The sequence below is a fragment of the Gossypium raimondii genome, chromosome 5 (genome assembly GCF_025698545.1).
Source record: "Gossypium raimondii isolate GPD5lz chromosome 5, ASM2569854v1, whole genome shotgun sequence".
Lineage (NCBI taxonomy): Eukaryota > Viridiplantae > Streptophyta > Magnoliopsida > Malvales > Malvaceae > Gossypium > Gossypium raimondii.
The window spans coordinates 51,507,972-51,525,124 of NC_068569.1; the positions used below are offsets into that span (position 1 = coordinate 51,507,972).

Consider the following 17,153-nt stretch of genomic DNA (forward strand, 5'->3'; position numbering starts at 1 on the left):
TATTTAACATAAGGATATTTTATTCAAATTATACAAAAAATAATTAATTACAAAAATAATATGAAAAATAAATTAATTACAACAATAAACATTTGCTACGATGTTCTGCTGGCGTTGCCTGGCATATTGGCAACACCAGACTAAAATGTGATAACCAAAAATATTCAAAGACTTGATATATAAATTTTTCATTGACTTGATATGTAAATTTTTCATTTTGATTAATGTGGTGTCTCCTACCACTGACTTCATAATTTCCCTGTTTTTATCTTCACTTTCTTCTTATTTCTTATCCATAACATTCTTTCTTCTTCACTGCTTTTAATTTGTTTCGATGTCACAAATTTTGAAGCATCCAGTCAACGTAATTTTCTTTCATTTGCTTAATTCATCACATGCTTTTCTTTGCTTTGATTATCTGCAACTGTAATAGCAGCTAGCTTTGTAAGATTGTCAAGGAACTCAACTTCACTGCTTCCTTTTCAGTTCTAATCTCTCAGCACTTTTCAGCCACTAAGTCAGGTAATAAGATCTGAAGCAATTATTCATTGCCACCTTCAATGATTTTGTTTGATGTCCAAGGTCTATCACAAAATTTCAATCATCCTGTCAAGCTAATTTTCTTTCATTTCCTTAATCAGGTAATAAGATCTGAAGCAATTATTCATCACATGCTTTTCTTTGCTTCATTCATGACTTTGCAATGATTGTTGCTGATTATCTGCTACTCTTAGCAGCTAGCTCTGTCAGACAGTCAACTTCACTGCTTCATTTTCAGTTCTATTCTCTCAACACTTTTCAGCCAGGTAATAAGATCTGAAGCTATGATTTCCTCTACTGATTATCAACTGTTTTAGACTTTAAGATAAGATGATCAGCAGACATAATCTACTCTAGATTGAAATTAATACAGAAAGAGCTACCTAGAAGCAATATAATGTTGAAATCTCATACTGTTAGCATTTTAACTCTTAATATTCTATAATGAACTGTTGCACACTTGAATCTAGCATTTCATATACATCGAGAGCTTAATTCTGGTGACCAGAATTTCATCATGTTTCTGTCTGCCACCCATCCATAGCTCCATCTAATAAACGCCATTGCTTGAAACTTGCATTCATGCTTACACTGACATATCAATACTTCATAAAATATCCAATTCATTCACAGATTTTCATTCTCTGCTACTGTTATATATGATTGCATTGCAGGGACATGGCAATGGAGTACGTAGAGCCTGTTGTCGGTATTGCATATTGTCTCGGAACTCCTGTTTGTAAATATTTGCAATATCACAGAAAGCTGAACGATTATGTGAGAAACTTCAAGAGGATCAGAGATGAATTGAATTGCAAAATGGAAGATATAGAGCTGCAATTGAAAGCAGAGCTTCTTCGTCCTCTGGGGAAGATACCGAAGAAGGGAGTTGAAAATTGGTTGAAAGCTGTGAAAAAGATGATTAGGGAAGCACAAGTTGTTGAAAACAAAGTCAGTAACGGGAGATATCTCTGTCGTACTTGCAACGGGAAGCTGGTTGATGAAAAGACTCGAGAAATGAAGGAATTTCTTAATAACGCTCCTAATGCCTCTGAAGGTCTTGCCATGGATGGTCCAAGTGCAGGGTTGCCGCTGCCAACATCAGAGCTAGTTGGAGAAGAACCTGTCAGAAATGAGATTTGGGCATGTTTGATGCAGGAGGAGGTGAGAAAGATTGGGGTTTGGGGGATGGGCGGTGTGGGTAAAACCACTATCATGAAGCACATCCACAATGGTCTTTTGAAACAACAAAGATTCGAAAGGGTAATCTGGGTTACCATATCAAAGGAGTTCAATGTAATGAAGGTACAAGATGATATTGCGGAGGCTTTGAATTTGAAGGAAGATTGGCCCAGAGAAGGAGACAAGCTCAGACGAGCAGCAATCTTGTCAGAAATGCTGAAGAAGGCAGGAAAGCATGTTCTAATCCTAGATGATGTGTGGGATAAAGTCTCTCTAGAGGAAGTTGGGATCCCCGAGCCAAGTGGCAGCAATGGCTGCAAGTTGGTGTTGACAACCCGTTCGGAGCATGTCTGTAAGTATATGGGTTGTAAGGTGATAAAAGTGACGCCACTTTCAGAAGAAGAGGCATTGATACTATTCTTGAATAAAGTTGGACCTAACATAGTTCAAAGTCCAACAATAATGCCCACTTTGAAGCTTGTTGTCAAGGAATGTGCGGGTCTACCTCTTACAATTGTCGTGGTAGCTGGTACCTTGAAAGGAGAAGATAACCCTCTTATTTGGAAAAATGCACTCGGGGAATTAAAAGAGAGAATAGGGAAAGTTGAAGGAGTGGAAGCTGAGGTAATCGAGCGCTTGAAATTTAGCTTCGATCACTTAAAGGACGAGAAAGTGAAATATTGTTTCTTACATTGCGCATTATATCCCGAAGATTTTGAAATTGAAAATGATGAACTAATTGAGTGCTGGATTGACGAGGGATTCATAGATGATATGGGTACAAGACAAGAAATGAAAGACAAGGGCCATGTTATTTTGAAGAAGTTAGGAGATAACTGCTTGTTGGAAAATATTACTAATCATATATTTGGTCAACCTCGCATAAAGATGCATGATGCAGTGAGAGACATGGCACTGTCGATCACAAGTATGGATCCTCGATATATAGTACAAGCAGGCTTGCAATTAAAAGAATTACCGAAAAGGGGGCAATGGAGTCCAGATATTGAGAAAGTGTCGCTTATGCATAACTCCATAACGGAATTTCCCGCAGATGTGCTGCCCACAAAATGTCAACTGCTCACAACCTTGTTATTGCAGAACAACCCTATAAAGAAGATCTCAATTTCTTTCTTCACCAACATGCCTTGTCTTAGTGTTCTCAATTTGTCTTTTACAAAGATCGAGAGTTTACCAAATTCCATCTCTGAACTAAAGAACCTCACAACATTGTTGCTTTGTGGTTGTAATGAATTAAGAGATCTACCATGTCTTTCGATGCTTCAAGAATTGAAGAAGTTGGATCTTTATAGGACTAAAATTGAGGAAGTCCCTGAAGGAATGGATATGCTGATAAAGCTAAGATATCTTGATCTTAGTGTGCGCACTCTGAAAGAGATACCCGTTGGACTTTTACCAAAACTCGTTCACCTTCAGCACTTGAGTTTTGCTGTGAACAATGAAAAAATAAGTCTAAAAGCAGAGGAGATGGAACCATTGAAGAAGTTGGAGTGGTTTACCGGACGTTTCGAAGACATGAATGAATTGAATAAGTTCATCTCCTCAATGCAACAAAGTAAGAAAAATCTCATCAAGTACCATTTACATGTGGGCTTATATTTTATGCCTACTGCAAGAGATAAAACAGTAACAATTGAAGGAGTCCAGAATTGGGAAGGTGAGTTAATTATGCACCCAATTGAAATTCAAGGGTTGAATATTGTAAAGTGCGACTATTTGAGAAACTTAGTCGATGGTAATTCTTCCTTCAAAAATGCGATGGACTTGAGGATTTATGCTTGTAAAGGGATAGAGTGTGTTGTTCCCTTGTCCTCTTTTGCCTCTTCTTCCGCTCATCCATTTCAGAGCCTCGAGGTGTTAGATCTTCGAGATCTGCCAAAGTTGAGTGCCCTTATTATGAAAGATACAGGAATTGGTGCAGCAACAACATCAACATTGGCTCCGTCTACCACCTTTTCCCATCTTGAGCAAATTTATGTACGGAGATGCTCAAGTATGAAGACGTTGCTTCCACATTGGCTGCTTCCAAACCTCCAAAACCTGGAAGAAATTTGGGTGTCAGAATGTGATGAGATAGTAGAAATATTGGGAGCAGCAACATCAGAAGTTGAAGAAAAAGGGAGTGATGCATTAATCAAATTCCATCTTCCCAAATTGAGAGAATTGAGTCTAAGTAACTTACCAAATTTGAAGAGCATTTGCAGCAAAAGTGGAGTGATGGTTTGTGATTCTCTCCAACTTATCCGTATTACTAGATGTGATAAACTGAAGAGAATTCCTCCATTTGTTCCCCTTGTTGGCAATGGGCAGCCATTTGCATATGCTCCACCTTCTCTTACCATCAGGTCAAGCACAGAATGGTGGGAATCGTTGGAGTGGGATGACCATCCAAACTATAAAAATGTTCTTCAACCCCTTTGGAAGGATAAAAGGTATGAACCATTTATAGTTTAGTTTATTTTTTTTATTTTTATAAATCTAATTTCTCCATTTTAATAAAATTTCAGGTATATTTTGTGATGATGTTGAAGAGAAAGATAAAAGTGGGGGTGGGAAAGGAGGGGGAAGGATAGTGCAAAAGAGAGGAGAAAAGGAATGATGGAAGGAAGAGGTTAAGAGCATAAATAAGAAATCAAACTGCCTCCATTTTTTAAACATTTTCCCTCTCTTACCATTCCTTCTATTCTCTTTTTCTTCTTTTATTCTTATCTAATTTTATAATGTTCTAAAATTTTTAATATTATCAAGATCAAACTGATTGAGAGTATAAAATTGAGGACTAAAATTTTAATTTTGATCAAAACAAAAATTTTCTATAATTTAGTGACTAATGTAACTTTTTTTGGTTCAATGATAATTGAAACTCCATCTATTTCTAAATAAGGTAAACACTCGACCAATAAACCACAACTTAGTCAAAAACATAGCTGACCTAAGAAATTATATATATTTATTTTAACTTGAATAGATTTATTTATATATATAAAAAACTGAATATATTCATTCACATCTTACAAATTTGAGAGCAGATCAAAGGTTTTATTACCAACTGATAGATACAACTGTTGAGAAAATTCAGTATCAAATACCGTAGCTGTACCCAAAATGCCAACTAATAATGGCAGACACCAAAGAGAAGAGCTAAAAGAAAAAAGATGGGATTTCTTACTAATAATTTTGCCTTTTTTTTATCTTCACTTCTTCTTCTTCTCCTTTTTTTGACTATTGTACCCACAACGTTCTTTCTTCTTCACTGTTTTTAATTTCTTTTAATGTCCAAGGTCTATCACTAATTTTCAAGCATCCAATCAAGGTAATTTTCTTTCATTTGCTTAATCCATGACATGCTTTTCATTGCTTAATTCATGACTATGCAATGATTGTTTTTTGTTATCTGCTTCAGTTATAGCAGCTTGCTTTGTAAGATAGTTAAGGGAGTGAACTTCACTGCTTCATTTTCAGTTCTAATCTCTCAACACTTTTCAGCCAGTTGGTCAGGTAATTTCTGCTTCCCATTCTTTGATCCTCAAATATGCAATTCAGCTCATTTGAAAATTTGTTTGCTTATTATCAACTCATGACATGATGTCCTTTGCTTTTACATAACGAGAAAGATGAATAATTGTAATAAGATCTGAAGCTATGATTTCCTCTACTGATTATCAACAGTTTTAGATTTCAAGACTGGATGATCAGCAGACATAATCTACTTTAGATAGAAATTAATACCAAAAGAGCTACCCAGAAGCAATATAATGTTGAAATCTCAAACTGTTGAACATTTTACCTCTTAATATTCTGTTGCACACTTGAATCTAGCATTTTCTATACATTGAGAGGTTAATTCTGGATATACAAATTTCATCATGTTTCTGTCTGCCACCCATCCATAGCTCCATCTAATAAATGCCATTGCTTGAAACTTGCATTCATGTTTCCTTTTCATGCTTACACTGACATTCACAGATTTTCATTATCTGCTACTGTTATATATGATTGCGTTGCAGGGACATAGCAATTGTTGAGTATTGGCCTGCAATGCAACAAACTTCCAGCAGCAGTAATGCTTACATGTCTGTTTGAAGATTGAACCAGAAGCAACTTTCTTTTGTTTAAATTTTATATTTTTGTGATGTTAACAAGTTGGCAAGTTGCTTGATATTTAAAGCTAGTACTTTTAGATTTGAAATTGATGGATGTAACAGCTGAATTTTTTCAGCTTTTCTTTTGTAATATTTTAGTTGGCAACTTGCCAAATTTGGTACGAGCAGTTACAGTTTAGGTAACTTACTTATTATTATTATTATTTTTGTAACCCCTTTATATTTTGAAATGGAAATGAAAGCTGTGACTTTTTCTCATTCGGTTACTTGCTGCTTCTCTTTGGATTTTCATTTTGTTCTTTTTGTTTTGTTTTGCTGTTAATGAGCTTTAGTCTTGGCTGTTTGAATTTTGCTTAGTTGCTGCTGTTTTTTTTCTAACAGCAATGGAGTACGTAGAGCCTGTTCTTGGCATTGCAAAATGTTTTGGACCTCCTGTTTGTAAATACTTGAAATATCACAGAAAGCTGAATGATTATGTGAGAAACTTCAAGAGGATCAAAGATGAATTGAATTGCAAAATGGAAGATATAGAGCTGCAATTGAAAACAGAACTTCTTTGCCCTCTGGGGGAGATACCGAAGCAGGGAGTTGAAAATTGGTTGACAGATGTGAAAGAGACGATTAGTGAAGCACAAGTTGTTGAAAACAAAGTCAGTAACGGGAGATATCTCTGTCGTGCTTGCAACGGGAAGCTGGTTGACGAAAAGACTTGGGAAATGAAGGAATTTCTTGATAAAGCTCCTAATGCCTCTGAAGGTCTTGCCATGGATGGTCCAAGTGGTGGGTTGCCACTGCCAACATCAGAACTAGTTGGAGAGGAAGCTGTCAGAAATGAGATTTGGGCATGTTTGATGCAGGAGGAGGTGAGCAAGATTGGGGTTTGGGGGATGGGCGGTGTGGGTAAAACCACTATCATGAAGCACATCCACAATGATCTTTTGAAACAACAAAGGTTCGAAAGGGTAATCTGGGTTACCATATCAAAGGAGTTCAATGTAATGAAGGTACAAGATGATATTGCAAGTGCATTGCAGTCGAAGGAATATTTAGCCACAGAAGGAGACAAGCTCAGACGAGCAGCAATCTTGTCAGAAATGCTGAAGAAAGCAGGAAAGCATGGGCTAATCCTAGATGATGTGTGGGATAAAGTCTCTGTTGAAAATTGGCCAACCATGCTACTGTTATATTTTTAGTTAAGTGCATGCAGCTTGTAAACATGCTGCAGCACGTATGTTTGCTGTAACAGCAAGGTTGTTTAGTTACTTCGTTAAGCTACTTTAGTTGAAAATGAGCAGAATGAGTTATCAGCCATAAATTCCCTTGCAACACATTTGTGAGCAAGTAAAAATATTTCTTGCATCTTGCTTCATTGTTCTGTGCTCTCTGTTTTCTTCCTTTGCTCCTCCTCATCCCCAACAGTCTCTCTAGAGGAAGTTGGGATCCCCGAGCCGAGTGGCAGAAATGGCTGCAAGTTGGTGTTGACAACCCGTTCCGAGTATGTCTGTAAGCATATGTCTGTAAGCATGTTTGTAAACAAAAGTTGGCATTGTTTTACTAATGATTCTAATAGAAGTTTCAACATTCAAAAGAATATAAGTTGAAATAATTTTTTTTTTTCAAATTTAAAATATGTAACTTAAAAAAGTATTCCATTATTTTCATAAAATAATATCAAATTATGACTACCTTTAAATTATAATTTATTAGATAAACTACACCGTAATTCATTTTAAACTAACATTATTTCTATTTTGGTCACTCTATAATTGTTCGAATTAGTCACTGACATAACATTTTTTTTTTTACTTTTGACTAAAGTTAGGGACTTTTCTATAATTAGCCCAAAACATTTGTTTTTGTTTATTTGCAACATAAAAACCACATATCCTTGTCACTACTCATCCCTTGCTTTCCATCTCTATTGCTCCTCGCTGCACCATAAGAACCACGTTTCATGACAATGGTGTACAAAGAGTGTTGGTTGTGTTTTGACTATCGTACAAATTAATATAGAAATACAATCGGACAAACTTCCGAGTGGATACTATTGGGAAACTGTAGGTGAAGTTGGAGCGAAAAACACTAGCCGTCATGTAAGGACCTACGGTTATCGTTGGATCTTGCATGGCGACAGGGGAGATGATGGATTTTTCTGGCAAGGAACTTGGATCCGATATCTAGAGCCCATTTCCACTTGATCAAGTGATTTTTGGAACTCTCCGGACTATTGGTTTTTATTTTGGTTTTGGATGTGGTTTTTAACTCATTCATTGCGTTGCATGATAAAAAATACGGTTTTATGAAAACAAAGATTTTTCTAAAACACGAATTGAATGTCTATTTGTAACGGTTTTAAGACTTCCGCTATAAATTTTGTTTCTAATTATAGAAACAATTAAATTTCTTCCAAAAATAATTATAAAAATTAAAATTAGTGTTAAAATGTTGGTAGTTGTTTAGCAATAGATTTAAAATATTTTAAAACAAATACTAAAAATTAAAAATAATTTCAATAAAATTCATGGGGACATTCAAGTCTTTACATAAGTTTCAACCCACGTAAGCATCTCCATCAAATATTTTATTCCTTACCAATTTAAGAAAGAAAAACAACCAAAATACTCATAGTTTAGTAACTAACTAATAGTTAATAGTGTAGTTTTTTTGGTAAAATAAAAAATTTACTCTGATTTTGTATAAAAAAACTCAAAATTATTTATAAAATAGAAAATGTATATTATTCAACATAGGGATTTTTATCCAAATCATACAAAAATAATTAATTACGAAAATAGTATAGAAAATAAATTAATTACAAAAATAAGACATTTGCTACGATATTCTGCTGTTGTCGCCTGGCATATTGGCAACACCAGACTAAAATGTGATAACCAAAAATATTCAAAGACTTGATATGTAAATTTGTCATTTTGATTGGCTGTTGAAAATAAGCTCTAAGGGTGTTGTGTGGCGGTGTGGCCACACAAAATCTTAACTAGGGTTAATTTCTTTGTAAACCCTTACTGTTTATTATTTTGTTTTTATTCCCCCTCAACACTAAAACTAAAAAGTTCTCTTACCCATTAGTCCAGTTTAAATTATGTCTGGCATAACAGTTAACATTATTAATAGTAATTTTCTTTAGCTCATATATATAGATATATATAATAAAATTTGTCTAAAATTTTTATAATTATAATTTGATACGCTACCGTAAATTAAATTGATAATAAGAAAAAGAAATAGAGTAACCACAATAGGAACAATCTTTATTTAGAGCGTCTAACAATAGTAATTTACCCTAACAATTATTGGTCAAGTTTTACAACTTTCATGTTAGGATTTGCAGGTACTTAGTAAAGTCTTCAATTTGAGGACATCGGATATGATTGTAAAGTAAATAGCATGTGAGTTTATGTAAGTGGATATGATTTGAATGTATGATTTGAGTTTATGTAATACGATGTTTTGTTGGTGTTGTCTAATATATTGGCAACACCAGATTAAAATGTGATGACCAAAATATTCAAAGATATGATATGTAAATTTCTCATTTTAATTGGCTGTTGAAAATAAGCTCTAAAGGTGTTGTGTGACACTGTGGTGGCACAAAATCTTAAATACGGTTAATTATTTTGTAAACTCTCATTGTTTATTATTTTGTTTTTATCCCCCTTCAACACCAAAACTACAAAGTTTTCTTACCTATTAACAGTTAACACTATTAATAGTAATTTTCTTTGGCTCATATATAAATATATATAAATATATATAATAAATTTTTCTACAATTTTTATAATTATAATTTTATACGCTACCTAAATAAGAAATCAAAGTGCCTCCACTTTGTAAACATTGTCCCTCTCTTACCATTCCTTCTATTCTCTTATTTTTCTCTAAAAAAAGACTTCATTTCTTTTAAAATATATATGTAGTTCCCAAAATAACCTTCTATATATTCATATTTATAATTAGGGTAAACTACTAAAATAGTCACTTTTGTTTGGCTCAGGTTACATTTTAGTCACTTATGTTATCACGTTGTAACATTTTAGTCACTGAGTCGTTAGTTTCTGTTAACGGTGTAACAGTAAACTAATGTGACAAGTTAAATCATCATTTGAAACAAAAATTCTAGGTTAATTTATACAATCGGTCCCCATATTTTTTTTCGTTTAGAGCAATTTAGTTTTTTCTTTTATGTTTTTTTAACTTTTTTCTTTTCCATTCTCTTATGCTTCTCCCTTTGTTTTCCTCCCTTCTCCATTTCTTTCAACGTAGTTTTTCTATGGTTTATTTTTTTGAACAATTTAATTTTTTTGAGTGAGGCGAGCTTGTGGACTAGTTACAAATGGAAAGCATAGAAAAACTATGTTAAAAGAAATGAAGAAGGGAGGAAAATAGAGGGAGAAGCATAAGAGAATGGAAAAAAAAAAGTTCGAAGAACATAAAAGAAAATTTTTAATTTGTTGAAAATGAAAATATATAGGGCCAATTGTAGAATTTAACTTAAAATTTCGTTTGAGATGATGATTTAATGTGCCACATCAACTTAACATTACACCATTGTCGACAATTAATGACTCAGTGACTAAAATGTTACAACACGATAACGTAAGTGACTAAAACGTAACATTTCAAACATAAGTGACTAAAATGTAACCTAAGGCAAACAAAAGTGACTATTTTAGTAGTTTACCCTTATAATTAAAATATTTAAGTTATAAACTTATTTTGATATGATATCGAATCAAATATTAATTTTTTGAATTTCTGAAAATGATATTGGGCCTCCATTTTTGTGACCTTGAAATTCCACACTCATCGTACATCAGACCCCAGAATCTTGTCCCATTATGTAGGAACCTATAAGACATGACATTTGTTCCAAAGATTGCTATTGAGTGTAAATTGTTGTGAGAAAAAGGGATGACCGGACCACTTCTTGCCCTTTCTTTACACTGCAATCTCTGCTGTTGGAACCCTCCATTTAAGGTAAAAGAAAGATTATTTTCCAACGAGGAATGTGTTTTTGTCATGCTTGATTATGAGGGCATGGAGATGAAGGAAGGCCAATTGCAATGCACAGAAAACAAAAGGAAATTAAACAAAAGCCCTTATTCAAGGAGAACCTTCAATTTTCAAAAATAAAAAGTCCATGATTTTAGAATTAGATCGATGATTGAACCGTTCAACCTACTGATTCCCTGATTTAAATTAAAATATGTACAACTTGGTTCAACTAGTTTGTAGTCCAATTCATAATTCAACTGATTTTTACCTTACTGTTGACCAATGCATTGATCAATTCTTGATCTAATTAGTCCGACTGGTCAGTCTGATCTGACGTCAACAACCTTAAAAATAATAAAAAACATATAAAAATTTAAAAAACAATATTTTGTACTTATAATTTTTTGAATATTATATGATTATCATATATTATAATTGTTCTATAAATTTTTATATTATCTATATACCTATATATATAGAAGGTTGCTGCCACGTCGCTAGCTCATTGCCTTTTTATATACAAAAATAGTTCAATATCATATTTGGTCCCCTAATATATTTAATTTTGAAATTAAATCTATATATTTTAATTTTAACATAATCGACCTCAATACTTTAATAATGTTCTTAATTAGTCTAAATAGTTAATACTGTTAACTCTTTGGTTAAAACATTACGTTGTTATATACAATTTGAATACCCTAAAAGTTTTAGTAATTGTCACGTGGCTTTCCATTTCTTTTAGGTTTACATCATTTTTTTACATTATAAGACAATGATCAAATTTCAATTTTGACCTCTAGACTATGCTAAAATTGAGATTTAATCTTTATGTTTTAATTTTTTACATAATTTTGTCTATATACTTTTATAATGTCTTGAGTTAGTTTGAATAGATATACTGTTAACTATTTCAATCAAAGTGTTGACGTCAATTTTCTCAAAAACACTATTCCAACAGAAAAATATTATTTTATTGTGACAATTTCAAATGAGTGTTTTTAAGAAAAATCATAATAAATATTTTCAACTATAGTTTTTTTTTGTTATATGGTTATAAAGCGAACATTTAAAAATAAAATAAAATTCTACACAAAAGAATTTAATAGAAAAAGTTTAATATGCGGTAATAACTATATCTGAATTTTTAAATTTAAAAAATTTGACTTTATCTGTTTAGATTTGGATATCGTAATTGGGCCTTGAGAGAAACTAAGCTCATATCTATTATGGCATTTGAATTGGGCTGAGTTGCTCGTACCAATATAAATTTCGATAATTCGATTAATGTATTTGAAAAAAATTCGATTCAAGTAATGGTTAAAATTTTTTATATTTTGAGTAATTCGATTGGATTAATCATTTTACCATTCCTATTCACCACTATTCTATGGCAAATGCATATGCAAAAAATAGTTTGCTCATTACTTGTTCATAGCTTCCTTGCTCATTACATGCAAATGCAAAGATTGATCCACGAACAACGTGCCAAATTTTAAACAAATTTAAAAATCTTTAACAGATTTTAATAATGTATTTTTAAAAATATTATTTAAAATGTTGTTAAATAAATTTATAATTTATAACTAAAATATTTAATTTTTACTATAATTTTATTCTTAATTATAGAAACAGTTAAATTTCTTTAAAAATAATTATAAAAATTAAAACTAGTGTTAAAATGTGGGTAGTTGTAGCAATAGATTTAAAATAATTTAAAACAAATACTAAAAATTAAAAATAATTTAAAACAGAATTCATGGGGACATTCAAGTCTTTTCATATGTTTCAACCCACGTAAGTATCTCCATCAAATATTTTATTCCTTACCAATTTAAGAAAAAAAACAACCAAAATACTTATAGTTTAGTAACTAATAGTTAATAGTTTAATTTTTTTGGTAAAATAAGAAATTTACCCTGATTTTGTATTAAAAAAAAACTAAAAATTATTTATAAAATAGAAAAATGTATATTATTCAACATAGGAATTTTTTATCCAAATCATACAAAAAAATAATTAATTACAAAAAATGATATGGAAAGTAAATTAATTTAAAAAGTAAGACATTTGCTATGATGTTCTCTGGTGTCGCCTGGCATATTGGCAACACCAGACTAAAGTGTGATAACCAAAAATATTCAAAGACTTGACATGTAAATTTTTCATTGACTTGATATGTAAATTTTTCATTTTGATTAATGTGGTGTCGCCTACCACTGACTTCATAATTTCCCTGTTTTTATCTTCACTTTCTTCTTATTTCTTATCCACAACATTCTTTCTTCTTCACTGCTTTTAATTTGTTTCGATGTCACAAATTTTGAAGCATCCAGTCAACGTAATTTTCATTCATTTGCTTAATTCATCACATGCTTTTCTTTGCTTTTGATTATCTGCTACTGTTATAGCAGCTAGCTTTGTAAGATTGTCAAGGAACTCAACTTCACTGCTTCCTTTTCAGTTCTAATCTCTCAGCACTTTTCAGCCACTAAGTCAGGTAATAAGATCTGAAGCAATTATTCATTGCCACCTTCAATGATTTTGTTTGATGTCCAAGGTCTATCACAAAATTTCAATCATCCTGTCAAGCTAATTTTCTTTCATTTCCTTAATCAGGTAATAAGATCTGAAGCAATTATTCATCACATGCTTTTCTTTGCTTCATTCATGACTTTGCAATGATTGTTGCTGATTATCTGCTACTCTTAGCAGCTAGCTTTGTAAGACAGTCAACTTCACTGCTTCATTTTCAGTTCTATTCTCTCAACACTTTTCAGCCAGGTAATAAGATCTGAAGCTATGATTTCCTCTACTGATTATCAACAGTTTTAGACTTTAAGATAAGATGATCAGCAGACATAATCTACTCTAGATTGAAATTAATACAGAAAGAGCTACCTAGAAGCAATATAATGTTGAAATCTCATACTGTTAGCATTTTAACTCTTAATATTCTGTAATGAACTGTTGCACACTTGAATCTAGCATTTTATATACATCGAGAGCTTAATTCTGGTGACCAGAATTTCATCATGTTTCTGTCTGCCACCCATCCATAGCTCCATCTAATAAACGCCATTGCTTGCAACTTGCATTCATGCTTACACTGACATATCAATACTTCATAAAATATCCAATTCATTCACAGATTTTCATTCTCTGCTACTGTTATATATGATTGCATTGCAGGGACATGGCAATAGAGTACGTAGAGCCTGTTGTCGGTATTGCATATTGTCTCGGAACTCCTGTTTGTAAATATTTGCAATATCACAGAAAGCTGAACGATTATGTGAGAAACTTCAAGAGGATCAGAGATGAATTGAATTGCAAAATGGAAGATATAGAGCTCCAATTGAAAGCAGAGCTTCTTCGTCCTCTGGGGAAGATACCGAAGAAGGGAGTTGAAAATTGGTTGAAAGCTGTGAAAGAGATGATTAGGGAAGCACAAGTTGTTGAAAACAAAGTCAGTAACGGGAGATATCTCTGTCGTACTTGCAACGGGAAGCTGGTTGATGAAAAGATTCGAGAAATGAAGGAATTTCTTAATAGCGCTCCTAATGCCTCTGAAGGTCTTGCCATGGATGGTCCAAGTGCTGGGTTGCCGCTGCCAACATCAGAACTAGTTGGAGAGGAAGCTGTCAGAAATGAGATTTGGGCATGTTTGATGCAGGAGGAGGTGAGCAAGATTGGGGTTTGGGGGATGGCCGGTGTGGGTAAAACCACTATCATGAAGCACATCCACAATTATCTTTTGAAACAACAAAGATTCGAAAGGGTAATCTGGGTTACCATATCAAAGGAGTTCAGTGTAATGCAGGTGCAAGATAATATTGCAAGTGCGTTGAAGGCGAAGGAATATTTAGACAAAGAAGAGGACAAGCTCAGACGAGCAGCAATCTTGTCAGAAATGCTGAAGAAGGCAGGAAAGCATGTTCTAATCCTAGATGATGTATGGGATAAAGTCTCTCTAGAGGAAGTTGGGATCCCCGAGCCGAGTTGCAGCACTGGCTGCAAGTTGGTATTGACAACCCGTTCGGAGCATGTCTGTAAGTATATGGGTTGTAAGGTGATAAAAGTGAAGCCCCTTTCAGAAGATGAGGCATTGATACTATTCTTGAATAAAGTTGGACCTAACATAGTTCAAAGTCCAAATATAATGCCTACTTTGAAGCTTGTTGTCAAGGAATGTGCGGGTCTACCTCTTACAATTGTCGTGGTAGCTGGTACCATGAAAGGAGAAGATAACCCTCTTATTTGGAAAAATGCACTCGGGGAATTAAAAGAGAGAATAGGGAAAGTTGAAGGAGTGGAAGCTGAGGTAATCGAGCGCTTGAAATTTAGTTTCGATCACTTAAAGGACGAGAAAGTGAAATATTGTTTCTTACATTGCGCATTATATCCCGAAGATTTTGAAATTGAAAAGGATGAACTAATTGAGTGCTGGATTGACGAGGGATTCATAGATGATATGGGTACAAGACAGGAAATGAAAGACAAGGGCTATGTTATTTTGAAGAAGTTAGGAGATAACTGCTTGTTGGAAAATATTACCAATGTATTTGGTCAACCTCGCATAAAGATGCATGATGCAGTGAGAGACATGGCACTGTCGATCACAAGTATGAATCCTCGATATATAGTACAAGCAGGCTTGCAATTAAAAGAATTACCGAAAAGGGGGAAATGGAGTCCAGATATTGAGAAAGTGTCGCTTATGCATAACTCCATAACGGAATTTCCCGTAGATGTGCTGCCCATAAAATGTCAACTGCTCACAACCTTGTTATTGCAGGAGAACCCTATAAAGAAGATCCCATATTCTTTCTTCACAAACATGCCTTGTCTTAGTGTTCTGAATTTGTCCTCTACGAAGATCAAAAGTTTACCAAATTCCATCTCTGAACTAAAGAACCTCACAACATTGTTGCTTCGTTGCTGTGTAGAATTAAGAGATCTGCCATGTCTTTCGATGCTTCAAGAATTGAAGAAGTTGGATCTTTCTGTGACTAAAATTGAGGAAGTCCCTGAAGGAATGGATATGCTGATAAAGCTAAGATATCTTGATCTTAGAGTGCGCACTCTGAAAGAGATACCCGCTGGACTTTTACCAAAACTTGTTCACCTTCAGCACTTGAGTTTTGAAGTGGACAATGAAAAAACAAGTCTAAAAGCAGAGGAGATGGAACCATTGAAGAAGTTGGAGTGCTTTACCGGACGTTTCGAAGACATCGGTGAATTGAATAAGTTCATCTCCTCAATGCAACAAAGTAAGAAAAGTCTCATCAAGTACCATTTACGGGTGGGCTCATATTTAATTCCTGTGTGGAGGACTCCTGAAAGAGATAAAACAGTAGTAATTGGAGGAGTCGACAATTCGGAAGGTGAGTTAATTATGCACCCAATTGAAATTCAAGAGTTGCGTATTATTGAGTACGACTATTTGAGAAGCTTAGTCGATGACAAATCTTCCTTCAAAAATGAGATTGACTTGAGGGTTTGTAGGATTTTGGGGTGTGAAGGGATAGAGTGTGTTGTTTCCCTGTCCTCTTTTGCCTCTTCTTCCGCTCATCCATTTCAAAGCCTCGAGATGTTGGATCTTAAACATTTGCCAAAGTTGAGTGCCCTTGTTATGAAAGATGAAGGAATTGGTTCAGCAACAACATCAGCATTGGCTCCGTCTGCCACCTTTTCCCATCTCAAGGAAATTGAGATAGTGAACTGCTCAAGTATGAAGACGTTGCTTCCACATTGGTTGCTTCCAAACCTCCAAAACCTGGAAAAAATATCAGTGTCACTCTGTGATGAGGTAGTAGAAATGTTGGGAGCTGCAACATCAGAAGTTGAAGAAAAAGGGAGTGATGCATTAATCAAATTCCATCTTCCCAAATTGAGAGAATTCAGACTAAGTATGTTACCAAATTTGAAGAGCATTTGCAGCAAAAGTGGAGTGATGGTTTGCGATTCTCTCCAACTTATCCAAGTTCTAGACTGTTATAAACTGAAGAGAATTCCTCCATTGGTTCCCCTTGTTGGCAATGGGCAGCCATTTGCATATGCTCCACCTTCTCTTACCATCAGGTCATTTAAAGAATGGTGGGAATCGTTGGAGTGGGATAACCATCCAAACTTTAAAAATGTTCTTCAACCCCTTTGGAAGGATGAGATGTATGAACTATTTATGGTTTAGTTTTTTATTTTTTTAGTTTGATAAATCTAATTTCTCCATATTAATAAAATTTGAAGTATATTTGTGATGATGATGAAGAGAAAGATAAAAGGGTTGGTGGG

General features: G+C 33.9%; 2 protein-coding genes across 19 annotated transcripts; both read left to right on the forward strand.

The window, feature by feature from the left end:
• The first annotated feature begins 242 nt into the window (after positions 1–242).
• LOC128040974 (disease resistance protein At4g27190-like) lies at positions 243–17,122 on the forward strand. 18 transcript variants are annotated; one of them, XR_008195742.1, is made up of 6 exons: positions 257–364; positions 487–522; positions 738–806; positions 1,215–4,175; positions 4,251–5,241; positions 5,751–7,205. XR_008195742.1 is itself a non-coding variant. In XM_052630139.1 (3 exons), exon 3 carries the CDS (start codon positions 14,056–14,058, stop codon positions 17,050–17,052), a length of 2,997 nt encoding a protein of 998 aa, XP_052486099.1. In that variant the 5' UTR covers positions 247–641; positions 13,575–13,643; positions 14,052–14,055; the 3' UTR covers positions 17,053–17,122. The 18 variants fall into 18 exon arrangements, 12 of the variants coding, with proteins under 12 accessions (XP_052486099.1, XP_052486108.1, XP_052486107.1 ...); XR_008195739.1 differs by having other exon boundaries at positions 243–806; positions 4,251–5,056; positions 5,147–5,241; XR_008195740.1 differs by having other exon boundaries at positions 243–641; positions 735–806.
• Positions 6,230–7,039, forward strand: LOC128041119 (probable disease resistance protein At1g52660). The gene has a single exon (XM_052630461.1). It carries the CDS (start codon positions 6,230–6,232, stop codon positions 7,037–7,039), a length of 810 nt encoding a protein of 269 aa, XP_052486421.1.
• Positions 17,123–17,153: the final 31 nt, after the last annotated feature.